This window comes from Herpailurus yagouaroundi, unplaced genomic scaffold (genome assembly GCF_014898765.1).
Source record: "Herpailurus yagouaroundi ecotype Mexico unplaced genomic scaffold, PumYag 180, whole genome shotgun sequence".
Classification (NCBI taxonomy): domain Eukaryota; kingdom Metazoa; phylum Chordata; class Mammalia; order Carnivora; family Felidae; genus Herpailurus; species Herpailurus yagouaroundi.
Window position 1 is genome coordinate 17,224,665 of NW_024412411.1, and position 27,697 is coordinate 17,252,361.

Genomic DNA, 27,697 nt, shown 5'->3' on the forward strand with positions numbered 1-27,697 from the left:
CACTTGTATATTTAGTACAGTGAAAATAATACGTGATTAGGAAAATAAAATTTGGGATTAACAAAAGACTAAACATTAAAAAATAACTAGTATTAAAAATATGATAACAGGGAGTCAAATTCTTCCATTGTGTAAGTTATTCCCAGTAGAATGGGGTAGAAAAGTACATATAAAAAAAACCTCACAAATCAGCCATTCAGCATTTTGAAGTTACAGGTTCAAACTGTATTGCTGTGAAAGGTCAAAACAAACAATGTCCATGTGGTAATTTATCCAGGCCAATCTTTCTACAGGAGGAAATGGAAATTATGAACAATCAATATTCTGAGTGAGTCTAAAAATAATTTCACATACAGAATCTAATTGCAAGATGACTGGGCAAGATGCAGCCTGTCACTGAATATTAAAGGTTAGGAAACTTTTTCTGCAAAGTAAATATTTTTGTCTTTGTCGGCCATACAGTCTCTATTTCAACTCAACTGATAAATTCCATTTATTGTAGCACAAAAGCAGGCATAGACAACACATAAACAGATGAGCATGGTGTACTTCAATAAAACTTTATTTACAAAAACAAGCAGTAGGCTGGATTTGGCACATGGGTTATGTTTTATTAACCTGTGTTGTATACCATACCAAAACATACAGAAATATTTAGATACTCCATAAGCTATTGTGCCATTTAGCAGATAATATGAATGTCTATTTATCTTTATTTACCTTGTCTTTCTTCCTTCTGGTCTTATGCTTACCAAATCTTCAGAACTACCCCTTGAAGGTTTTACAGTTGACACTGAATTATTTCCATTTAATTTGTAATCACCAATGAATAAACACCTCAAATGTTCTAAACAGAGTAAACATGAGATTGACTGAAAAGACCAAGGCTGACTGCTCCAGGTATATACACTGCCTGAAGTGTGGTAGTCTAGTACTTCAATAAATATTTGATGAATAATTTGATATCATTTTTCTTCCCCTAGGGCATTATACCTCAATAGCTAAACTTCTTTTATTTTTATTATATCTTCATTCTCTCTTTCACTGACTTTTATTTTTATTATATCTTCATTCTCTCTTTCACTGACTTTTATTTTTATTATATCTTCATTCTCTCTTTCACTGACTTTTTATTTCCTGGAAGTGTGGCCAGAACTCACTTAGCCTAAAAGTAACTTTTCAATGTCCTTAACTATCATACATGCCCCTTAACTGCTTTTCATTACATACTTCTTCTTGCTCAGTTACCATTCTATTGTTTTAATCTACAAGCTTCTGTTTCCAGAAGGCCCAGGTGAAGGGCTAACCCTAATTTTCTTGTCTTTCCCTCAGTGCTTCTCTTCCTTGACCTCTCTTTTCCACTGGCTACCACCTTGCATGACAGCTTGCTTTCTGGTTCTCTATCTCTCCCTGGCCCTGTTGTCCCTCATTCCCTACCTTTTCTTCTTCCTTTAGGCTTTTTTTAATGTTTAATTTTGAGAGAGAGAGAGAGACAGAGTACAAGCAGGAGGGGGCAGAGAGAGAGGGAGACTACAGAATCTAAAGCAGGCTCCAGGCTCCAAGCCATCTGCACACAGCCCAATGCGGGGCTCGAAATCATGAGCCATCAGATTATGACCTGAGCTGAAGTTGGACACTCAATTGACTGAACCACTGGAGGGACCCTCCCCTTACCTCCTTTATGCTTTCAAAGTATATCTTCAGTGTCTGTTCTTGGTCCACATTTATTTCCTCTGTATACTTTCCGGTTCAGTGACTTACCTACTCTAAACGGCTCCAACTTTAGCTCTATTCAATTCACTCTGTATCATCAGCCTTATTTCTCATTGTTGTAGACCAATGTTTTCTATCACTGGATAGATATCTCAAAACCAATAGGCTGCCAAATTAACCCATTGTCTTTTTTCTTAAACCATTTCCATTTTTCTATGCTTGACTTTCTAGTTACTAAGACTTGAAATTGCAGTTGTCTTGGACTTCTTTTTCTTCTCCAATCTGACCTCCAGTTGGTAGCCAGCATTGATTAAGTATACCTATATATATATAATGTTTCTCTCAAATACCTCCCCTGTTCCCTCTCCATTCTCACTGTTTCTTCCATAATGCAGGATTCTTGTTATCACTATCAGTGTCCTTACTTGTCTCTTCTTTCTCTATTCATGTTTATAACTACTTATGCATCTTTACCTACTATAGCCTAGTTTATGTCAACATCTTTGTCAAAATTATCCTGACTCCTGGTTAATAAAAATTAAGTTCAATCTGCTTAGTATGCCATTCAAAACTCTCCACAATATGGCTTCAATTTATCATTTTGACTTTCTCTTTTATAATAACCATTTAAAGCAATGAACTCTAGATTATTCACTATTATTCCAGAACATTCTTCAATCGACCACTTCTGTATCTTTCCTATTACTGTTCCCTCTATGTGAGTGATCATTTTCCCACATCTCGCTCTGAAATCATATCCATTCTTCATGGTCCAATGTCTAACATTTTACTCAGAAGTAATCTCTCCCATTCTTTTATGTGAACTTAATGAAATCATCACATTTTATATGATGTTGCTTATCTGTGCCTTATGGTACTTTTCCTCAGCTAGACTACAATTCTTCTGGCAGTAAATGTGTGTTACTTATTTTTTCCCCACTGATATAAACTATTACATTTGTAATAGTTTGACAAATATTTGTTAAGTTAATTAGGAATTAATGTGTTTTCCAACTGCTAACTATCTATCCCCAGGAGCATGTCCTTAAAAGGCTTACATGAGTACAAAGAGTGTGGATAAACATGACTCAACTGTCAATTGGTTCAATCAGTCCAATTACTAAGACTACTATAGGTCATACTATCAAAAGGAATTAATGAGAGAAAAGTAAAAAAAAATTTTTTTTTTGACGTTAGAAGCTTATAATGTAAAAGGTAAGACAAGTATCTAAAAGTTACAGAAATAGCCAATGACAGTGAATACTTTTGAATTTACAAAACAATTTAAAAAACATGGACTTTATTTTACCTTTATCTGGCCTTTCTCACATGGTTCACTGCAAACAGATCTGATGATGTTGTTTTTCTTGGACCATACTTCATCATCATCCATTTTTAATTCTCCATTATCCCAGCTTCCAACATTGATATAATCAAAATAATCTTTTCCCATTTCCTTGAAATTCATTATTTCATACCTTAGGAACAAGAACATAATGATTATTCAGCTAAGAATATAAGTATTCAGCTATGAAAAAGCAATAGATTTCATTTCCCAAAAACGTATCTACTATCATATTAGTGACACTGGGATTTTCCATGACAGTACACTTAGAATAACAAAAAAGACTGTCTGCTTCACTTTCCTTTAAGAGACTGTTTTTTGTTTGTTTGTTTGTTTGTTTTTTGTTTTTTGTTTTTTTTTACCATCAAGCTTATACATGAAATAGAAGATAATCCCATGTGAGAAGGTGACTTGACCTCAGCAGGATGAAAAACAGTTTTGAAATAACTTCAAGAAGTTTAAACAAGTACTACTGTTAGACTTCTAAAAAATATAGAAAGGTTTTTATCTCCATTCAAATAAAATGACAAAATTTTCCTTTACTAGCCAAGTAACAAATTTGGTAAATGTTTAATCTTGTCTTCAGCTGTAGGGAATGTGGGGATAATCTGGATAGGGACTGATTTTACCTTTATTATTTTACACTTTATCAGTGGCTAAGTCGTTGTCTAAAGAGACTATCAGGAGTGTTATTTAAAATAAATCTGAAAAGAATTTATGAGATGGGAAGATGGTGGCAGAGTAGGAGGATCTTAGGCTCGTCTCATCCCACAAATACAACTACATTAACTATCAAATCATCCTAAATACCCCAGGGATTAACCTGAAGACTGGCAGAAAAAAACTCCACAAATAAGGGAGAGAAGAGGCCACATTGAAGAAGGTAGGAGGTGTGGAGATGCAGTCTGGGATAGAAATGGATCATAGCTGCTGTGGTGTGGTGGGAGGAGTTGCTGTTGTGGAGATGCGACAGATAGGCTAACACATAGGGGAGTGCACAGGGAAAATGAAACCCCATAACAATTGGCTTGGAAAGTGAGAGGGGCTGAATTTCATGAGTTTTTGCAACCAGTGGGGCTTAAAGCGTGGGGTTCTAAAGGTCAGCAGACTTGGCTCCAGAAGGATAGAGGGGGCTACTCTTGGAGAGAAGGCAGGCAAACAACTCATGGACATGTAGCATGGAAACAGTGAGCTGAAGAGTGCCTGGGGCACACAGTGGAGAGGTATCTGCTCACTTTGGAGTGTGTCCCAGAGAGGCAACATTCACAGAGAGGCTCTTCCAAGAACAAAGGAACTGGCAGGCACCCTTCCCCCATACCACCCCTCAGCATAAACACAGAGCTACCTGTGGTAAGCAGCCCAACACTGACACTCACTACCTAACTTGCTTACACCAAGTCATTCCCCTGCAATCCAGTGGAACTGCCCTTCCCAGTCACCCTTGCCTAAATCCCATCTTGGTGGTCCCCCTCCCCAAGAAGACTGGCCCAAACCCCTGCTGACACCCCATCTCCTGACCCAGGAGTTTTGTGGGGCCTTGATTCTGGAGGTGGTGGCAAAAGGTCTCATTTCACAAGCAGACCAGACCATACTTACTCAAAATGCACCACATTCAGGCTGGAAACCAAACACTGCACACAACAGACAAAGATAACCTCTATAGATGATTGGCCTAAAGGATAAAGCATCCAGGGCACAATAGCAGAGCACTGGCAGCACACACTGGAGATACTCCCTGAAGTGCCAGTCCCTGAGGAACAGGGGCCATTGTATTGTAGAGCACCACAAGACCTTTTCTTCATAAGGCTATTACCCTCAAGAACAAGAGAAGTAGCTGAATTTCCTAACACAGAGAAGCAGTCACACAGACTTTGACAAAATGAGAAGACAAAGGATACAGGACAAGGTCATGGCCATAGATCTGAGTGAAACAGATAAAAGTAACATGCCTGGTACAGAATTTAAAGTAATAAACATAAAGATATTCACTAGACTTCAAAAAAAGAGTGGAAGACATGAATGAGACCCTTAACACAGAGATGAGGAATAGCATAGCAGAGATAAAAGGTTCAATAAACTAAAAGAGAGGCACATTGATAGAGTGAATAGCAGACTGGGAGAAGCAGAGAAATGAATTAATGACCTAGAAAACAGAGTAATGGAAAGTGATCAAGCTGAACAAAAGAGAGAATGAAGATTTATGCAAAATGAGAATATACTTAGGGAAATCAGTGACTCCATCAAATGTAATAACACTCATATTATAGGGATCCCAGAAGAAAAGAGAGAAAAGGGGCCAGAAAATTTATTTGAAGAAATAATAGATGAAAACTTTCTAACCTGGGGAAGGAAACATCCAGATCCAGGAGGCACAGAGATCTCCCAACAAAATCAACAAAAGCAGATAACAACCACAAAACAAATAATAAAATGACAATAAATACATATCTATTAATAATTAAATGTAAATTGATTATGCACTCCAATCGAAAGGCATAGGGTGACAGAATGGATAAAAAAACAAGACCTGTCTGTATGCTGCCTGCAAGAGATTCTTTTTAGACCTAAAAACACCAGATTGAAAGTGAAGGGATGAAGAAAAATTTATCATGCAAATAGGTGTCAAAAGAAAACCAGGATAGCTAATACTTATATTGGACAAAACGATACTTAAAAAAAAAGACTGTAAAAAGAGACAAAGAAGGGGACATATAATAATGAAGGGGAGAATCCAACAAAAAGGTATAACAAGTGTAAATATTTATGCACTCAACAAAAAGCACCCAAATACATAAAACAGTTAATAACAAACATAAGCAACTAATCTATGATAATACAATAATAGTAGGGGACTTTAACACCCCACTTACATCAATAGATCATGTAAACAGAAAACCAACAAGGAAACAATGGCTTTGAATGATACACTGTACTAGATGGATTTACCAGAGATATTCAGAACATTCCATCCTAAAAAAGCAGAACACACATTCTTTTTAAATCCTCTCAGAATGTTCTCGAGAATAGATAACATATTAGGCCACAAAAAAAGCCTCAACAAATTCAAGAAAATCAAACTCATATCATGCCTAGTTTCTGGCCACAACACTATGAAATTAGAAGTCAATCACAGGAACAAGTATGGAAAATTCACAAAAACATGGAGGTTAAATGACATGCTACTAAACAATGAGTGGGCCAACCAGGAAATTAAAGAAGGAAATAAAAAGGTACATGGAAACAAATTAAAATGAAAATGCAACATTCTAAAACCTTTGGGATATAGCAGAAGCAGTTTTAAGAGGGAAGTTTATAGCAATATAGACCTACCTCAAGAAGGAAAAAGAATCTCAAATAAACATTCTTACACTGAAAGGAGCTAAAAACAGAACAACAAACAAAATCTTAAACCAGCAGAAGGAAGGGAATAATAGAGATTAGAGCAGAATAAATGATGTAGAAACTAAATATCAAAAGAACACGTCAATGAAACCTTGGCCTGGTTCTTTGAAAAAAAAAATCAATGAAATCGATAAAACTCTAACCGAACTTGTCAAGAAAAAAAGGGAAAGGACTCAAACAAATAAAATCACAAGGGAGAGAGGAGGAATAACAACCACTATAGCAATAAAAATAATTATAAGAGAATATTATGAAAACTAAATGCCAAAAAATTGGACAACCTAGAAAATGGATAAATTCCTAGAAACATATAAACTATGAAAACTGAAACAGGAAGAAATAAAAAATTTGAACAGATCAATAACCAGCATAGAAATTGAATCAGAAATCCAAAAATTCCCAACAAAGTCCAGGAAGAGATGGCTTCACAGTGAATTCTACCAAATATTTAAAGAAGATTTAACCTATTCTTCTCAAACTATTCCGAAACATAGAAAAGGAAGGAAAACTTCCAAATTCATTCTATGAGGCCAGCACTACCTTGATACCAAAATCAGATAAAGGCACCACTAAAAAAGAGAACTACAGGCCAATATTTTTGATGATCATAGATGCAAAAATTCTCAACAAAACACTATCAAACCAAATTCAATAATACAGTAAAACAAACAAACAAACAAAACCAAAAAAAAACATTCACCATGATCAAGTGGGATATATTCCAGGATTGCAAGGGTGGTTCAATACTGCCAAATCAATCAATGTGATATATATCACATCAATAAGAAAAAAGATAGGAACCATAAGATCATTTCAATAGATGCAGAAAAAGCATTTGACAAAGTACGACATCCATTCATGATAAAAATCCTCAACAAGGTAGGTTTAGAGGGAATATACCTGAATATAATAAAGGCCATATATGAAAAACCCATAGCTAACATCATCCTTAATGGGGAAAAACTGAGAACTTTTCCCCTAATGTCAGGAACAAGACAAGGATGTCTACTATCACCACTTAAAAAAAATTATGGGGCACCTGGGTGGCTCAGTTGGTTAAGCATCAGACTCTTGGTATCAGCTTAGATGATGATCTTGGGGTTGTGAGATTGAGCCCCATGTAGGGCTCTGCTCTGGGCATGGAGCCTGCTTGAGATTCTTTCTCTTTCTGCCCTTCCCTCACTCTCATGCATGTTCACTTTCTAAACAAACAAACAAACAAACAAATAAATATCATTTCTAAAAATATATTTATCTAAACAATCCCTACAGCCAACATAGGGCTCAAACTCATGACCCCAAAATCAAGAGCTGTATGCTCTACCAAATGAGCCGGCAAGGTGCCCCTTACCACTTTTATTCAACATAGTACTAGAAGTCCTAACCACAGCAATTAGACAATAACAATAACAAAAATTCATCCATTCAGTAAGGAAGAAGTAAAACTTTCACTATTTGCAGATGACATGATAGTTTATATAGAAAACCTGAAAGACGCCACCAGAAAGCTTCTAGAACTGATAAACAAATTTAGTAAAGTCTCAGGATACAAAGTTAATATACAGAAATGTGTTGCATTTCTACACACCAATCATGAAGCAGCAGGAAGAGAAATTAAGAAAGCAAACCCATTATGATTGCACCCAAAATAATCACTTCTTTGGTTAGGCTTATTCCTAACCAAAGAAGTGAAAGACCTTTACTCTGAAAAGTGTTAAATCACTGATGAAAGAAATTGAATATGACACAGAGAAATGCAAAGACGTTCCATGCTCAGGGGTTGGAAGAACAAATATTGTTAAAATGTCCGTATTACCTAAAGCAGTGTATACATTTAATGCAATCCCTGTCAAAATACCAACAGCATTTTTCACAGAACTGGAAGAAACTATTCTAAAATTTGTATGGAACCACAAAAGACTGTGAATAGCCAAAGCAATCTTGAAAAAGAAAGGCAAACTTGGAGGTGTTACAATTCTGGATTTCAAGTTATATTACAAAGCTATAGTGATCAAAATGGTATGGTACTAGCACAAAGATAGACACATAGGTCAACAGAACAGAATAGAAAACCCAGAAATAAACCCATAATTATCTGTTTAATTAATCTTTGACAAAGAAGGAAAGAATATTCAATGGGAAAAAGACAGTCTGTTCAACAAATGGTATTGGGAAAACTGGACAGCTACATGCAAAAGAAGGAAAGATGAACCAGAACCACTTTATTATAGAAAACACAAAAATAAATTAAAAATTTACTAAAAACCTAAATGTGAGATCTGAAACCATAAAAATCATAGAAGAGAACATAGTCAATAACCTCTTTGACATCAACCATAGCAAATTTTTTCTAGATATGTCTCCTGAGGCAAGGGAAACAACTCTGGGACTTAATCAAAATGAAAAGCTTCTGCACAGTGAAGAAAACCATCAACAAAACTAAAAGGCAACCTTCAGAATGGGAAGATATTTGCCAATGACATATCTGACAAAGGGTTACTATCCAAAATCTATAAAGAACTTAAAAAAACTCAACACCCCAAAATAAATAATCCAATTAAAAATGGGCAGAAGACATGAACAGACATTTCTCCAAAAAAGACATGCAGATGGCCAACAGGCACATGAAAAGATGTTCATCATCACTTACTACTATCAAGGAAGTGTAAGTCAAAATTACAAAGACATATCACTTCATACCTGTCAAAGTAGCTAAAATCAACACAAGAAACAACAGGTATTGGCGAAGATGTGGAGAAAAGGGAACCCTCTTGCACTGTTGGTGGGAATGCAAACTGGTGTAGCTCCTGTGTAAAAGAGTATGGACGTTCCTCAAATGTTTAAAAATAGAACTACCCTACAATCCAGTAATCACACTACTGAGTATTTACGCAAAGAATACAAAAACACTAATTCAAAGGGATGCATGCACCCCTACGTTTATAGCATTGTTACTTACAACAGCTAAGATATGGAAGCAGCCCATGTGTCAATCATTTGATGAATGGACAAATAAGATAATTTCTTATTAAATAATAAGAAGAATAATAAGAATTCCATTCATCAAATGATAATACTATATATAATACTAATATATTAACTATATATGTATATATAATGGAATATTACTCAGCCATCAAAAGAATGAAATCTTGCCATTTGCAATGAGCTAGAGAGTATAATGATATGCAAAATATGACAGAGAAAGACAAATACCACATGATTTCACTCATATGTGGAATTTGAGAAACAAACAAACAAAAAAAAACCACCAAAGAGGAAAATAAAGGGAGAGAGGGAGAGATAAATCAAGAAACAGACTCTCAGTTGTAGAGAACTGATGGTTACCAGGGGGGAAGTGGATGGGAGGATGGGTCCTTGATCCTTGTTGGGGATCAAGGAGTGCACTTGGGATGAGCACTGGGTGATGTATGAAATTGTTGAATCATTATATTGTACATCTGAAACTAATATAACACTGTATGTTAACTAACTGGAATTAAAATAAAAAAACAAAATAAAATAAGTGTGAAAATAGCTTCTAAAGCACTGTAAAAATGCTAGAAGATAGGAGTACCTTGTGAGTTCTCAGCCTTTATTAGCTATTGTTCTCATTTTGAGTATGGGGATAGAGATGTAAAGAGGCAAAATTAATGTGATTATTTATTTACAAGGTTTTTCTTGTATGTAAGAACATTTCCAGAGAAGCATTTTTGAAATAATTTTCTAGTGTCAGGACAGTGGATAAACAATACCATCACTTTATTGGCTCATGTAGATGTAAACTGTGGGTATGTCTTAGGTATACAGTGTCTTCACATAGTACCCCATGTGTTTTCCTCCTAGGACTTAAATGATTGGAAGGTGGGCTCTTACACGTGATCCCTTCATCCTTTCATGCTCAGCTTGTTTTAGCTATCTGCAAATTGACATGGATGGGAAACTTTCTAGCTTTTGGGTTCCAGTGACAGATTGACATACTCAGACCAATGCTCAGTAAGGAAATGTTCAGAACAAATATGAAATCAGTCTGGATCTACATTGTAAAATAATACCATTCTGTTTTTACTCCCAATCACATTTTTTTTACTGTAGTGTCTTTTTCAGAATTTTAATTCATTCTTAAATTTTGTTCACTGTTTAGTAGCTTAAGGATTATCCTAAAGTGTTTTATTTGAAGTAAGCAACAATTTTGAGTAACTGTCGCAAGTCCACTTCTAAACCCAAAGTACCAATCTATAGGATACAAAACTGAGTCCTAAACCGTTCCACTTGGTCACATTTATCCAGTGGCTACTAAGAATACAGTGAGTTGAGATATTAGAAAATAGAGCACTAAGGTTAAAAAAGAAACTCCTATATTATGTCACTGACTACTTCAAATATATGGGCTTCTGAGACTTCAAAAGGTACTCGGTGTGAGCAAATACTCTGTGAGCCAATAACCTTTGGACATTCTAGGCTTGGAAAAATAAAGAATTATCGGTGTCAGGAAGCTTATTTCTTTGCTGCTACTGATTTGAAGAGATATGAGGGTTTCATTGCTCGCCCCATTTGAGCCATCAACCCATTCCTACCAATTCTTAGCTCTGATAAGGTCTAGTACACACTTTTCATTTTACAGATAATGGAACCAAAGCTTGGTGAGGTTGTTGAGTGGTATGAGACTGCAGAGTATACAAGTGGCAGAGCAAACCTAAACTCAGCCTTTAGACTTCCAGTCTGCTGTTCTTCTCCATTAGAATGTGCCATAACTATTTGATAGAGCAAAGAATCAACCCTTTTTGCTTCCCTTTCACAAAAATCTGTTTTATATAGGAGAATGGTAAACCATGAAGAGATCCAGTTTTTGAAAAATAAATATGAAAACTGCATAGAATGGAAAATGTCATATTTGACAGGGAAGTGACTTCAAGAAAAGTTAAACCTTAAATTTGGTTCAAACCTGTCAACCTGTTTTAACTATGTTAGAGAGAATGAATCCTCCCCATGCAATTATTAGCCTCCAGATTTCTGGTAATTATTTCTTATCTGTAAGACAAATACAGATATATTATCATTAGTAGTTGTAGTGATGAAAATATAACATTACTGTAAAAATCTTTGGTAGCAGTATATTAGAAAAAAATTAGGTAAAAATAATTCTCCATGAAAAATATTTTTTTTTGCCTTCACTTATCAATTGATATGAATTCTTTCAATTTTCAGAGATAGGATATAGATTTTATTCTCCATCAAAAGTGAGAGAAGAATTAATTAGCTAAGAATTGAAACACATAATAGCTTTCTGCAATTGTTTCCCATTATTTCATTCCCTCTCTTTCTCCCTGTCTTGCTCTCTTGCTGTCTTTCACTGAGCCTCTTGGTTTCTACATCTCTGTGCTCCTGAAACCTCTTTCTCATCACTGTGTGTGATAGGTGTGATCTGTCTTCTGCAATATCTCTCTTCTTTCTCCTTTCTCTCTGCCTTCCCTTGTCTCTCTTCCTTAACTGACCACAATTTACAGTTGAAATATACTGACATTTTTTATTTTTATTTTTAAATATTTTTTGAGAGAGAGAGAGAGGGAGAGAGAGAGAGAGAGAGAGAGAGAGAGAGAGAGAGAGAGAGAACACACGTACACAAGCAGGCAAGCAGGTAAGGGGCAGAGAGAGGGAGACACAGAATCCAAAGCAGACTCCAGGCTCCGAACTATCAGCAAAGAGCCCGACATAATGACCTGAGCTGAAGTCAGATGCTTAACCGACTGAGCCACCAGGTGCCCCACTAACATTTTAAAAAATGAATTTTATATAGCATTCAAAAACAAAATAAAACATGAAATGCATTCTAACCAAAAAGAAAAAAAAAGTCCTATCAAAGCCCTAAGTAGAAACTAGAGGCAGGCAGGATTCAGTTTAACAGAAATAAAGAACTTTCTAAGCAGTTATAAGTCCCTGAAAATTGGAGCAGTCTTCCTTCCTCAGAAGATAGTGAGGTATTGTTTACCCAAGAGGCTGAAGCAAGGTTGTCAGGGGAACTGCAACATTGTGAGGGGAACTGACTGTACAGAATATTAGATGTCTATAGCTCCTCAGATCAGCTCAGTATATAATTCTAAGGTGTGTGTTTTTTAAAAGTTTAATTCTTAAAAATGTGATAAATTGTCTGTTGGTTAACAAAATGGACACTCCACACACAAGTCCATGCAACAAAGTGATTATAATGATCTGTGAATTTGGGGTTGGATTATCAGAGATTAAACAGAGACCACAACCCTGTGCTTTGACCAAATCCTTTAATAAATAATAATGATATCTTTTTTCAGGATATACATAGAACCATTTCACATGTAACATAAAGAAAATGGAGGGGGTGTAAATTAAGTTACATTCTTCTCATTTGAATTTAATGATTGTGCCTGGCAATTGTATATTGTCCTTGTTCTGTTACTAACTGACTGCATGGGAATGGGCATGCCTCTTCCTTTCTCTGAGACTGTTTTTTCACCTCAGAGAGAGTTAGGAAGTTGAAACAAATCATCTCTATGGACCCTCCGTGGACAGAGCCACATATTAAGAACCATTGTGCAAACCAGCTCAGTATCTTCAAATTTCTAGTGTTCTAGTCTTTTTTTTTCTTTGTCACATCTGTCCATGTGTTCTTCTTTTCTTACCTTTTGGATTAATCAAAAATTTTAAAGTAGTCTTCTGTTGGTCTTTTAGATATTCCTCTTGCTAAGGGATTAAATATGCACTCTATCTTATTCTACTTAAAGTTAATGTTGTGTCTCTTAATGTAGATAAGAAACTGCCATTGTATAATTCTATACCCCCTTTCTTTATGCCATGTTGCCAAATACTTTACACAGCCATGCTTATAAATATCACAATATATTGTCAAATTTTTTGCTTTAAGTAGTCAGTTGTACTTAGTCTGATGTTGACTCCATGTTTCCTCTGCCCATTTATGTTCAGTCCCAGGCAGTGGCAAGTCCTCATAAACCTTAGTTCTCAATGGTCTCCATATAAGGGTCAGAAGACTTTGGCTGTAAAGGTATAGTTAATATTTCAGGCTTTGTGAGATGGTCTCTGTTGAAACTACTCAACGCTTCCAGTGTAGTGTGAAAGCAGCCATAGACATTATCTAAGTAAGTGAGGCTGACTGTATTCCAATAAAATCTGATTTACAAAAACAGACAGCAGACTCAATTTGGCCTGAAGACCACAGTTTGCTGACCTGTGATCTATACCATTGGTGGTAAGTAGTCCAGGTCTGTAATTCTTATCTATAATTCTGAAAACCTTAGAGCTCTGAAAATTATGTTATTTTATAACTCACTTGGCAACAAAACATGACCCAATCTGAACTCATCTGGTGATAGAACTTGACCTGCACTGTAATGGGGCTATTTACACTATGTATCATACTTTGTGTGAATATTTGTATGTTTTGCTACATATAGCCTATGTATCACACTTTGTGTGAATATTTGTGTGTTTTGCTACAGAAATATTAATATGTTGATTAAAGCCTGCTCCACAGCATGCTGGTGGTACTATATAACTATGTTACCTTTTATAAATCTAAAAATCCTGAATTCTGTAACATACCTGGTCCCAAAGGTTTCATTAAAGAATTGTGGGCTAATAGTAGTCTGATTAGATGTGAGGTTTAGAAGCAGTGGTTGAAGTGAATTCTCCAGTAGTCCCCAAGTGTGTTTGCCAGAGTGAGCTACCTGTCTCTGCTTTCTTTGTTTAGGATCTTCCTCTTGTGACTCTGGCATTTTAGGGGACTGCCTAGTCACCCCCAGGGCTCCTCTGGTTCATTTCTCAGTTTGGAATGTCTTTGCTCCAACAGAGCCATAACTTTTACTCCACAGAAATAACAACAGAATGTCTCCCAATACATTTCTCAAAAAACAGTGGGTTTTTAATTTTGATCCTGGTTGATTAATTGGCAGGCTACTGTGTAATGTTAGGAATGAAGTCCAGGAGACTGAATTCGAATCTTGAGCTATCATGTATTAGACTGTATCTTTGGGGAAGTAATTTAATCTTTGTAAGCTTCACTTTGTGAGCCTGCAGTGGGAAAAGAGAATGATAACATTACCTCATAGGATTAAAATGTAGAGGACTTAGCTAAGTGTTTGGCTCAGAACACATGTTCAGTTAATATTAGTTTAGTTATTTTGTAAATAGAACTGGATTAATTGGAAAAATAAAAAGTTAGAAACCATCCTCCTGAATCTGGCTCATGCCCTCAGAGTCCAATTCAGATTTATTTATTAATGGGTTACTGTAATACCAAACCTTTATAATTTTGTAACTCTGGAATCTCTAAACAATTGTGAATTCTTGGGAAATTGTTTTCAAAATGTTATGTATATTGTAATTTAGAGAACATCTATAAATTTCATTTGAGTCTTAACAGAGATTCGTGTTCTAAAAAAGGTTAAGAACCAATGTCATAAGTGTACCCTATTGCAGCAAATTTGGAGGATTATGAATGAGACAGTGATGTTCTGTCTGATCCATTAAGCTTTTCCATTGGAATAGAGCTGAGACATTTCTTCACTATCTGCTCTGTGGAACTGGCTTGGGTACATGCCTTGAAAACTCTGAATATTGGAGCTGTAGTCATCAAAGTTGAGGAACAAGTCCTAAGCTGATGTTGGTGCGATTGGTATGCTCATAAGAATAGTACATCCATGTGCAGATATCAGGGACTAGCCCTTGACCTGAGACTACAGACTGAGCTCACTGGTTGACCTGCCCTATGAAGCCTTACAACAAACGTGAAGTTTTCTTTGGCCCTGATAGAATGCTTGTATTCCCTACTCCCCATGGATATACTGAATAGCCAAAAAGAAGAAAACTATATATGAAAAGTCAGCTTTTCTTGGCAAAGCGCCTGCTTGGAGCAATAGTCTTCAAGCCTCTAGAATGGAGAAAATATATAGCTTGGCTCTTGGCTGCATGGTTTGGAACTAACTGTCACTTCAAAGCTCAGCTTATGAGATGGTAACAGCTGCAGTCAGGGACAAGCTCCAGCTCACCTCAGTAATGTGGAAACAAGCTAGAACCAAGGTGGCTGGTACATGTGTGGGCACATGGGGTGTGAGTCATGGAGTCATGAAACCTTCTCTTGGCAGGATCAGCTGCAGAGTGTAAAGACACCATGTCAAGCATAAACTGTTGCTGGAAGAATACTTGGGATTTTACAGTGGGAGACCAGAGCACCCTGACTGTGCCAATGTAAGGCAGAGTGAAGACCTTGCCCTGCTACAACTCTGCATATCATTTTAACAACATTATCCCTCATGGATTAAAGGTCTCATGTGTACAGTCACTTAAGGATTTTGAGTCTGAGATAGATGTGAATAGTGGTAAGTTCTAGGTACCTAATGACTTCCCTGGAGGCTGACCTATAATTAACAGTAAGTTCATATTTCTCAGGCTCCTCTATAAATAATGAAAGGTAGAATTTCAGAGGAAAAGGCAATTTAGTCCTCGAGAAAGGAGAAAGTCCTCCAGCTACAGGATAATAAAATGACTTATAACTTACTATAGGTACAGCAAACAATGTAACAGCACCTCAGCCCCATTTCTGAATTACCACAAATGGAACCATTCATGTTTCAGAAGAGTTCTATGACCCCAAAAGAGAGCAGAATACAGAGAATAACAGAAAACACGTACAGAGAAACCACAGGGCTGGCTTTTGATTTGCTACAATAACATGAGGCTCCTGTCTCTAAGTGCAGGTCTCTGAAATATGATGGTTCCAAGAGTCTGTTGTCAGCATCAGTAATGTACCTGGCTACAGAAAATGGGGCTTCCCCTCCCTATCTTTCATCACTTTCTGGTGTCAGAACTGGCCAAATATGACCAGTAAGCCGAGATAACTACAAAAGACAGAAACAGACACCTTAGGATCAAGAGATGATTGTTCAGGTGCTATTGTCTGGGAGAGAATCAGAACAGTACCTTCCTGGAGAGTCTCCATTCTCATCAAATAGGATCATATCTCCAGAAACCCCAGTAAAATTGGTTTTCATCAGGGAGTCCAAAAGTTTCCGTCCATCAATTGGCTTCATTGCATCACAGAGGCCTGCATAGCCTGGACAGAGGGACATCTGCATGTTGTGGAGCCCATAGGCCATGGAATAGATAGCATTGATCACAAATCCCATTTTGGAATCTTGAACGTGATGTGTTCTCAGAGTCAGAGAACCTGTTGAGAAACAAATTATGGATTAACTATGAGATTTAATTCTGCTATAGCTATATCCATGGATTCTGAATAACTTGAGCATTCACTGAGCAATTTATCAGAGTTAGAGCCAGAGTAAATACAAAGATAGAGGTCCCAAATTCGTATGTCTAATAATTGTCTTCTATTTCCAGTTTTTCCCCCCAAAAAACCTTGAAGAAAGACCCGAATCCCCAACAGTACCAAGATTCACTTCCTCTATTACCAATCCTGGAGATGGATGCAGGAAAGCACTGTATTTCTGTATCATAAACTTATTTTAAGGACAGATTAATCTCCTTAGTACTCAGCTATGATAATATTACCTCCTTGGTTTAGAAATCCACAACCCATCTCCAGCTTCCAAACCAGTAAGTCATAGCTAAACAAACTATATTTTCTACCATCTTGTCTCAACTTACCTGCTTGAATTTATCATGCACCCCTTGCAACCTCAAAGCATTTTCTCTCCATAAACCGGCCTATTTGGAAATTCTAAAATATAAGATTTATACTCCATTAATCAATTAATTGTTAGAGTCTGAACATAAAAAAATGGTAGACGATCTAGGGACAAAACAATGATAAATTGGGCATGGATTCGGCACTTAAGAAGAACTTGTTCAATAATAGAGATAAATTATGTAACCACAGCAAAAGGTGGAAGGTGATAAATTTGTAACACATGTCGAGTTACCCTTCCAAGGGACAGCTCTTGGGAAAGTTTCATTAAAGAACTAACATTTGTTATAGGTTATTGATGCAGTATGGAATGAGTTTCTGTTACTTATGACTGATTAGAACTTGCTGGGAGCGAGGGACATATGTGGCACAAGATAAGCCTGATGCTTGCCCTAGAGTCAAGAAGGCACGTGAGCATCTCAGCAAGCCACTGCAGTATGGTTTGGTAAGTCCTGAGGCAGGACTGAGTCAGGAGGGGCATCAGACCCAGAGACTCACTGAGGCTGAGCATTATGGCTGAGTATCAGCTGGATGAAGAGTGGAGGGAAGTGTGTTTGAAGGTTCATAGATGAGATAGAGCGTGCTGTGTTTGGGAAACTTTAAGAAGGTTGGAATGTTCAGAACATGATATGGGAGATGAGAGAATGGAGAGAGGTAGAGAAGTAGAGGAGGGAAGGGCTGCTTAAACCACATTGAGATTGGTATACTTTATGATGTACTTTATCTTAAGATCACTGGGATCCCTTGCAGTGTTTAGGTAGGGTCATGATCAGATTTCTATTTTAGGAAGACTAATCTGGCTACAGCATGGAGAAAGATTAAAAGGGCTACAGGAGTGGAGCCAGAAAGACCTATGAAGAAGTGATGTGATGATCCCCATGATAGCTGAAGGTGGCCTTGCCTAGGTAGAGGCCATGGTTATGGGCAGAAGTGTTCAGGAGGCAGAATCTACTACCAGGGCTGGTAACTGAAGAATGGGGAAGATTGAGACACATAGGGAGAACATGGAAAGAAGGCAAAAGTGACAGCTGAAATAAAGACAGAGCTTGTCATTTGGGAAAAAAGTTTTCTGTAAGAGAGATAGAAAGGAATTTTCTAAAGGTAGCATGATTTTTCATGACTTTTCAAACTGTAGAGGCATATTACCCCCTTCTTGATTGCTGGCCCAAATGCTGATACTTTCCCTGAGCAGAAAACAAAGAAAACAGCACAACTCATCCTGACATAAGTTTAAGATGAGGAATCCCATTTCCACTTAAGGACTAAGCACTGGACCCAGGCTTAGTACTCAATTCTCATAATTTTCTTTTCTACATAGGCTCGCTTCATACTTCCCACCCCTGCCGACCCCCCTCCACTGTAAACTCCATGCTACTAGGTATTAAATCAAATATTTTTGGGTCGCTTTTCCCTCCTCTTTCCTTCATACCTTCTCAACTCTTATTTTTTCTACCGTTAATAATTAAACTACTTCATACCAATCTACTTCTACTGGGTTTTGTTTTTTTTTTTTTTTACTTAAAAAAGATTTTATTTTATTTTTTAAAATTTTTTCAATATATGAAGTTTATTGTCAAATTGGTTTCCATACAACACCCAGTGCTCATCCCAAAAGGTGCCCTCCTCAATACCCATCACCCACCCTCCCCTCCCTCCCACCCCTCATCAACCCTCAGTTTGTTCTCAGTTTTTAAGAGTCTCTTATGCTTTGGCTCTCTCCCACTCTAACCTCCTTTTTTTTTCTTTCCCCTCCCCCATGGTTTTCTGTTAAGTTTCTCAGGATCCACCTAAGAGTGAAAACATATGGTATCTGTCTTTTTCTGTATGGCTTATTTCACTTAGCATCACACTCTCCAGTTCCATCCACGTTGCTACCAAGGACCATATTTCATTCTTTCTCATTGCCACGTAGTACTCCATTGTGTATATAAACCACAATTTCTTTATCCATTCATCAGTTGATGGACATTTAGGCTCTTTCCATGATTTGGCTATTGTTGAACATGCTGCTATAAACATTGGGGTACAAGTGCCCCTATGCATCAGTACTCCTGTATCCCTTGGGTAAATTCCTAGCAATGCTATTGCTGGGTCATAGGGTAGGTCTATTTTTAATTTTTGGAGGTACCTCCACACTGCTTTCCAGAGTGGCTGCACCAGTTTGCATTCCCACCAACAGTGCAAGAGGGTTCCCGTTTCTCCACATCCTCGCCAGCATCTATAGTCTCCTGATTTGTTCATTTTGGCCACTCTGACTGGCGTGAGGTGATATCTGAGTGTGGTTTTGATTTGTATTTCCCTGATGAGGAGCGATGTTGAGCACCTTTTCATGTGCCTGTTGGCCATCCGGATGTCTTCTTTAGAGAAGTGTCTATTCATGCCCATTTCTTCCCTGGGTTATTTGTTTTTCGGGTGTGAAGTTTGGTGAGCTCTTTATAGATTTTGGATACTAGCCCTTTGTCCGATATGTCATTTGCAAATATCTTTTCCCATTCCATTGGTTGCCTTTTAGTTTTGTTGGTTGTTCTACCGGGTTTAATATACATCGTCTTCTTCCAGATTATAACAATAGTCTTTAAACTGTTTTTATTTTCTATCTTTGCCCTTCCTCCCCTACTCCAGCCAATTTTAAACCCAACAGCCATAGAAATTCCCTTAAAATGTAGATCAGATCATGACACTCCTCCAATCAAACTTTTCAGTGGCATTTATTACTGAAAGTAAAAGCCACAGTCCTTGCAATGACTTTCAGAGACATACGAGAACTTGACTCATGGCACCCCACCCCTCATGCTTCTGACTCCATCTCCTAACACTCTTGATTTGAATTATTCCTCTCTAGCCACACTCACCTCCTTGCTGATTCTCAAATATTCAGGGGTGCCCCTGCCTCTGGGCCCTTGTATTTGCTGTTCCTTCTACCCAGAAGGCTCTGCCACAGAGGTCTTCAGAACCTGCTCCCTCCTAAGTGCAGGTCTTTGTTAAAATATCGTCCTCTCTGTGAGACCTTGGGACACCCTGGCTACATCTCATCTCTGTCCCACTCTCCACACATACTCCCGGTGGGTCTCCTTTCCCGACAGTAGTTTTCTCCTTACCACTATCTAAAATATTATGTATTTGTCTTGTTTATTGCCGAAAACATCTACCCATTAAAATGTAACCTCTGTGAAACCAGGGATTTTTTTGCCTGTTTCCTTTACCACTCAGTGCTTAGAATAGTGCCTAGCACAGAGTGGGTCCTCAAAAAATATTTGTTGAGTAAATTAAAGAACTGTCCCTTCTAACTCTCCTTTCTATTTTCTTTTCCTTCCTGACCCTACCAACACTATTTCTATCCATTCTCAAAGGCTCCAAGAGGACTTCCTTCATGAAGACAACCATGATTATAGATACTAAAATTAACTTTGCTTTTTCAAACTTCCTACCACTTTCTCTATACCTATCTCAGGCACCCTGCACAACATACTATAGAAATGTGGGCATACTTAGAGGGAGGAGAATTTGGAACATCCGGTCCCCACGTCAGTCCATCTCCTACCTTCCTCCATTTAACTCCATTTAACTCCATAAAACTCAAGGAGTTAACTCCTTTAAGTAATGTGTGTCTTACTCACACATTAGCTTAGCCTCCTAACCCTTATCGGAGGTCAGCAATAGTTGCTTTTGTGGCTACTAGATAGGTGGTGGTTTGAGTCTCATTTTGTTTTTTCCTCTTATGAGCAGGAGAGGGAGATGTAAATTCTTGCTTTATGTCTTACTAGCTCTGTGACTTGAGCAAGTTACTTAAATTCTCTAAGATTCAGTTTAATCACCTGTTAAATGGCGACAAGTCATAAATACCTTGCACAGAGGCTGGCACAAGATAGATGCTTCATAAATAGTAACTGTACCAAAATGTAAATCATAAAGCCCTTTAGCCACCATGTTTTGTGGTCACCACTTTGGAAAACAAAAGCAAGCCAAAGGTCTGGCCTAATATGATGTGCAGTTGAGCTCTCAGGCAGTCATGTTTCAGGTTCCCTTCCTGATTTTTCTTTCTGCCTTGTCTACAATAGACAGCAACTAGCACAAAGGCAGCATTTGAGGCTTATTCATTTGTAAATCAAATGACAGTGCTTAGGGCATGGTTACTGAACTGTTTGTTGAACTGAATGGGGGCAAGAATGAAAATTTGCATTTGTTTGGCACTTTTCAAAATAATTTTTGCATGTATCAGTGATGTGCATCAATACCTGTATTCACACTGCAGAGATAAAGAAACTGAGGTGTAGACAATTTAAGTAGATTTTCCAAGGTTACGTGGATATAAAAATCAAAAATAGACAAGAATTTCTAACACTAAGATCGGTGCCCTTTTTGCTATACTATATTGCTTTCTCTAGAAATACTCCCCGTACGATATTACTGTATCACCTCTAAAAAGTATTCTACTTAAGAGATAAAGTGAGGGAAAACAAACTGGTAACAAGATTGAATCCTTCCTGGAAAGTGCTATGTTTCTGTTCCTTCCAATAATGTCCGCTAACGCTGCCCAAAATCTGGGCCCAGGAGTGCACAAAAGGAGCTGACCGAAAAAAGCAGGAGCTCAGAAACCAAAGGACTCATCATGTGTCTGTGCACAGTCTGTTGTATCATTTGTTGTTACTGAGCATCTTCAAACACCTGACCTACGTGGGCAGCATTAGGCTCTTACAGAAGTTCCTGGTAACTATTTTCCCTTGTCACCCAAACTACCAGAAGACTGCAAATTCAAAAAACAAACAAAACCTGCAGAAGAAAACCAATGTAAATTTAACCTTTGTAATATCTCCTTAAGTCAATTTGATGAGGAATTTTTAAAGAAGGATATCTTAATCTGTTTTAGCATTCAGGATGCAACAGGGGGGCAATTAAGAAAAATTCACATTTAAATTCTGCCTACACCACCTCACCTACATACCGGCCTTTCCCTCCATCAGAAGCAGCAGCTCCAGGCTAAGTTATCACCTTTAGGTAGCTGAGAGAGCTCTTTTGAAATGTGTGACAACAAAATAGATACTTTAAAAATGCTTCAATTTCATAAAACTCAAGGAGGTTTAGGAGCTGTTTCCACTGTAGATGAAGAAACTAAGGAAATCAAGATGACCCGTCAGTAGCTGGCAAGCCTAGCTTTTTGTGCACAGGGTAGTGGTAGCTGTATTTAAAAGCAATTAACGCAATAGCTTTAGTATTTGTATATGGGGGTGCGAATTTGGTTAATTAGGTAATTCTCCTGCCTCTTACCTCCTCAGGCTTAGATCTCTGTCTATCTCTACCTGTTCCCTAACTCTACACACATCAGAAGGGGGTGAAATCCACAAAATACCTTACTTTGTGTTAGAGAGTACACATCAACTACTAACAATAGCAGAGCATAAAGAATGGGAGTACAGATCCTGGAACCAGGCAGCAGGTTAGGATCACAGCGGGGCCATGTACTAGCTGTGTGACTTTGGCCTAGGTCATTAACCTCTCTGTGCCTGAAAAAAAATGGGTTTAATAATAATATCTAAGCAATTGATTTATACAGGGATTAGCTGAGTTTATATTTATAAAGCACTTGATAAAGTAAAATGGTTTATATTACTTGGCCCCTGATCCAAGTTCTGTTACAAATGATCTGGCTTGTTTCTTCATATGCAGAATATAAAGATCTGGAAGACGTATGTTCACAAGTAGAGGCATTTGCTAGAGCAAATGTGCCTAGTGTGTTTTTGAGGAATAACAAGAAAGGCCAGAATAGTGAGTAAGGGTAAGACAAGGAGGGTAATGAGATAAGGGATGCCTAGTATAGGACTTTGGAGTGCTTTTATCAGAGATGTCACGATATCCTTTTCATTTTAAAAAATTTATTTTGAGGATGAAGATTGAATGAGGGTGGGAAAACCGAGGGAGTGTGGAAATAGGAAGCTAACAGAAGATGGTGCCTTAGTTTAGGATAGGATTCTAAGTACATTTTGGAAGCAGGGAGAATAGGATGTGTTAATGGGTAGGATGTGAGGTATTAAGAAAAAAGAAGAATCACGGATTAGTCCAGGTTTTCATTTTAAGCAACTTGATGGTTTAGTGTACATTTGAGGTGTGAGAAATAGGTTGGTGGGGATGGGGAATCAAAAGTGCCGTGCCACGCGTTGAACGGGGAGATCAGTCAGTGGCCGATGTGACTGACCAGGCAACAGACACTGGTGGCTTAGATGAGGGTGAGAAGCATTCAGATTCAGGACACATTTTGAAAACAGAACTGACATGACCAGATGACAGACTGGATCTATCTCAGGTATCAGACTCCTTTTTGAGTTCCTGGTGCTGCACTATTTTATCAGCTGTACAGTGTTTCCTTGTGTGGACATGGCATGATTTACTTTTTATTAGTTCCAGAATGTCTTATAATTTCTTGCTTGGGTCACTGCAATAGCCTCCTAACAGATCTTACTGCCTCTAATCTTGTTCTGCTGGAATCTATATATTCCCAGCGTAGATATATAAAGAGTGGTCTTTCTAAAGCACAAAACTGATTTTATTAGTCTCCTTTTAAAACCATTCAGTTGATAACCAAATTACACTCCAAATACCTTGTCCCAACTTTCCAGACCTTTCTTGTCTGCCCTTGATTTACCCCTCAATTCTGACCCATGATACTGTATAATACCGCATATTCGAAACTTCTTGTAGTCACATTGTAAACTCTTCTCCCTTGTATCTGGGCCTTTGTGCATTTCGCTCTATATATGTGGAACATACTCTCTTGCAGATTCTCTATTTATAATTTTGTGTGTGTCTAAGACTCACGTCTTCTCAGAAATTGGTCATGACCCTCCTCCAGTTTAGAATTAAGGTTTTGTTCTATTCGCCCACAGCACTGATGCTAGCATTTATCACACACTGAACACCCTATACACAAGTTGCCTATTTACCTATGTCTTCGGTCTAGACTTAAAGCTCTGCTTTGTCCTCTTGTAGCACTGGTGGTGACCTTTGGCTGGTTTCTAGTACACTGTGGACTCCTCAATGACAGACATTCTGTGTCATTCATACAGGTAGCCCCTGTGCCTAGCACAGCCCCTGACATATAAGTGGTACTATTAATATATGTTAGGTACATGAATGTGGCCTGATGAATGAATGACAGGATGTCACCAAATACCAGGTCTGGTCTCCAGATTGTCAAATCAGTTTACAAGAGCAGTCATTCCTTTGTAGAATAACAATAAACAAAACTAATACTGCCAGTTTATAATAGGATCTGCCAGGTGGACCAAACAATCCCCTTAAGCAATCTCATGGGCTTTCACCACCTAATAAAACTACTTGAGAAAATTCTGGTCCAGTCAAGATAGAGTAAGCCCTCTCCACCCTATTTCTCCCACTGAATGCTGCTAAAAACCCTGGACAGAACGACTGGAACAGTTTTCAGAGGATTTTTAAAAGTAAATGGTAACAGGTGGGTTGGGGGAGGAAACCAGAATTTAAAACACCACTGAAGCATGCGTGAGATTCTTGGATCTTTTCCCTCCAGTATCTCCAGGCTTGGGTGCAAAGGTAGCCCCAAAACATGGAGCTGTGGACTAATCTGAGGTGTGGGCAGAGGGATCGCCAAGAGAAGTCCTCTATTTCTGGTCTGAAGAGTGGAAAGGGGCTCCCTATGAGTCAGAGAGAGTGGAGGAAATTCTATTTTTGTTTTGGTCTGTGTGAGCCCCAGGCAGCCCTGCAGAGGTAGTGGGGCAAACTGCTGTACTTTAAGGTGGGAGCCCTTCTCCATGACCAGAGGAACTGTGTCTCAAGAGTGTGGGGAAATGCTTTTTTCATTTCTCCTAGCCTCTCCCCCAAATGGTGGCTTCTGTGGTAATCTAGTCAAAGGGACAAAGGTGAAAGACAGAGGTAGACACCAAAGCTGCACATTTCTACCCAGGGGGTCAGGACAGAGATGAGAGAGAGCTGAAAAATGTCAGGGAAACTGGGAAGGGGGGAGCTCAAGAAAGTGATCTTACAAAGTCAAATATGAACTCCTGGCACCAGGCGCATAAGCAACAAGCTCTGAGAAAACTGCAGAGGCTCTGAAAACTGGGTTGACGGTAGAACCGCAGCCTAGAGACGGTGGGCACCAACTTGCAGCCTGACGCTGACCAGGCTGATTTCTTGTTTTGTTTTGTTAATCACCCTTCTATCTAAGATAACATCATATTTGAAATGTCCAGAATCATGAGATGACACCTGGAGTCAGGGGACTATCTATGATTATGTGTGAGAGCAGTAAGGGTCCCAACCACCTTTTTGCTGATCTTCTGTCTACATTTTCAAACTCCTTACTTTCTGTTGGTTGACACAGCCTTTCTTTAGATGTCTTAATAGAACTCAGAGTTCTATTCAATTCCTTTGTTCTTGCTTCTTAGGCCCTAGAGAGAAATTCTAGTTCTTAGTTAATTTATTCATTGACTCATTCAGAGATTAATTAGGTTATTGATTAAACAGACATTTATTGAACCCATACTGTATGTCAGACACTGTGATGGATGCTGGTGATACAAGTGACACAGTATCTCTCTCCTCAGAAACACTCAGCATGTAACCCATGGGCTCAGTGAAAGAAATTTGGGAGGCCCAAGAAGTTTGACCTTATTAGGAAAATTTCAAAGTCTTGAGTGCACACAATGAAACAGCTCATTTTACCTAGACTTCTTTTCATACCCAGTAAGCGTTAGGAAAGAGAGGGCATGTTGGCTTGTTAATGCACAAAAGAACTGGACTTTAGTCAACAGTATTTACTTTGTTTAAGGATTATTTTTTAGGGTCCACTATAGGCCAGCCCAATGCAGGCATGAGGCTTTGTGCCAACCCAAACTTGCAAGCTGCTCTCAGGCTCCACCTGCCTCACAGCAGCCTGGAGAGAAGAAATGGAAGCAAGGAAGAGAGGCTGGTCCCTTTTTATTTTATTTTTTTTCAAAACTGGATTACTGATTTAGAACACTTAACATTCAATCCTAATTTTACTATTGTTTAATCAAATGAGAAGATTCTAAAAGGATTAGCAGAAACTGAAATCCTTCAATCTGTGATTACAATTTAATTTTACAGCACTTAAAATATTTTCTTTTTAAAAATATGTTCCTTAATTCATCTGGGTTCAGCTTCAACTTTCTTTGAAGCTTAGTAGCTGTCAAACAGAGTGAAATCAGAGTGTCTTAACAAGGCAGAATCAGAGAAGATACTAAGGACTTCAGAAAGCATCTAGTCTAGAGGCTACAGAAAGGATGCCTTTGGACTAAATTGGCATTTAGATATGTTTTGTTTGGCTAAATGCTACTTTGTGGAAATTTTACATGAGAATCCAGCTTTGTAGACTCTTGGGGAAAAAAAAACAGATGTCACAATACTGGCTTCATTCAGATTCTCACACGGCAAATGCTAACCTGCTTCTCTCTTTTATATCACATCTTTGGCCCGTATATTCCTCTGATGTTGGGACTTCCTAATTGGTCCAATGAACTCATTTTGTAGATGAAGAATAAGGCCAATGAGGGAAAAAGATTTCTTGAAAGTCACACCTTTGGTTAATGGCAGCTGGCATCTTGTGTTTAAACTCTTAGACTAGTGTTATTTTCATATGGGCAACAAAGGAAACCATGGTTTAAAATTCTTTTCAGCAAACTAACCTATGACCATAGAGTAATGAATCTGGCAAAAATTTATTAAAAAATCTTTTAAAAATCCCAAGTCAGTTCTTTGTATTATCCCTTAAACTGGCTACTAAAATACTTTTGGATTGTCCCCGTTATTTCCTCTCTACCCACCAGTAGGGGAAGGACAGTAAAGGAAAGGAAGATGTGAGGGAAGGGATTCAATTATTTTCTAGGAAGGAGATTATAAATCTGGAAGATGTCACTTGATAACATACTGTAATGTTGCGAGAGAAAATAAATAGCAGGGAAACAAATTCTCCCTAACGTCATTTATTTTCTGAATCTACTCATTCCTTATGCATATGGCAAATGGATTCCAATTATGCTCAGTGGCTGACACAATAATTTGTTTCCACTGTGACAGAAGGGCAGAACATCCCCCAAGCCAGAATTCATCTTTTGCCATTACACACTCCCACAGAAATATGTGTATACCTCTACTACAGAATACTTTCCGTCATGCACTAGAATTACCTATGTGCTTGTCTGTGCCTACCATGGGGTATGAGCCACCTGAGGGCTAAAACTATCTTGGGTACACTGTATGCTCCACAGTTCCTAACGCTGTGGTGAGTAAGCAATCCATTCCTTCATTTAACATTTACTAAGCACCTATTTTTTGCAAAAGCCTCAAAACATACCATGAGATTCAGAATTTAGTTCACACTAGGCAATGAGTTCTATGCAGGTCAGGCCCACACTGATCTTGCTTTCCAGTACCCAGAATAATATTCAACATTGTCAGTAATGGTGGGTCATATGAATGATGGATGACTATGGATAGAACTCCTGTATGGAACTTTACATATAGTGGGCCAGACAAATAAATTTGTGTTATAATGA

General features: G+C 38.0%; 1 protein-coding gene across 1 annotated transcript in view; it reads right to left on the bottom strand.

Annotated features, from left to right (window-relative positions):
- The window catches only part of GRM5 (glutamate metabotropic receptor 5), a 522,995-nt gene that overhangs the window by 84,745 nt on the left and 410,553 nt on the right, over positions 1 to 27,697 (bottom strand). Inside the window, exons 5-6 of the mRNA XM_040489104.1 lie at positions 16,430 to 16,676; positions 3,023 to 3,191 (exon numbers count right to left, since the gene is read on the bottom strand). Of these exons, the coding sequence (XP_040345038.1) occupies positions 3,023 to 3,191; positions 16,430 to 16,676 (416 nt within the window). The remainder of the gene's footprint in view (positions 1 to 3,022; positions 3,192 to 16,429; positions 16,677 to 27,697) is intronic.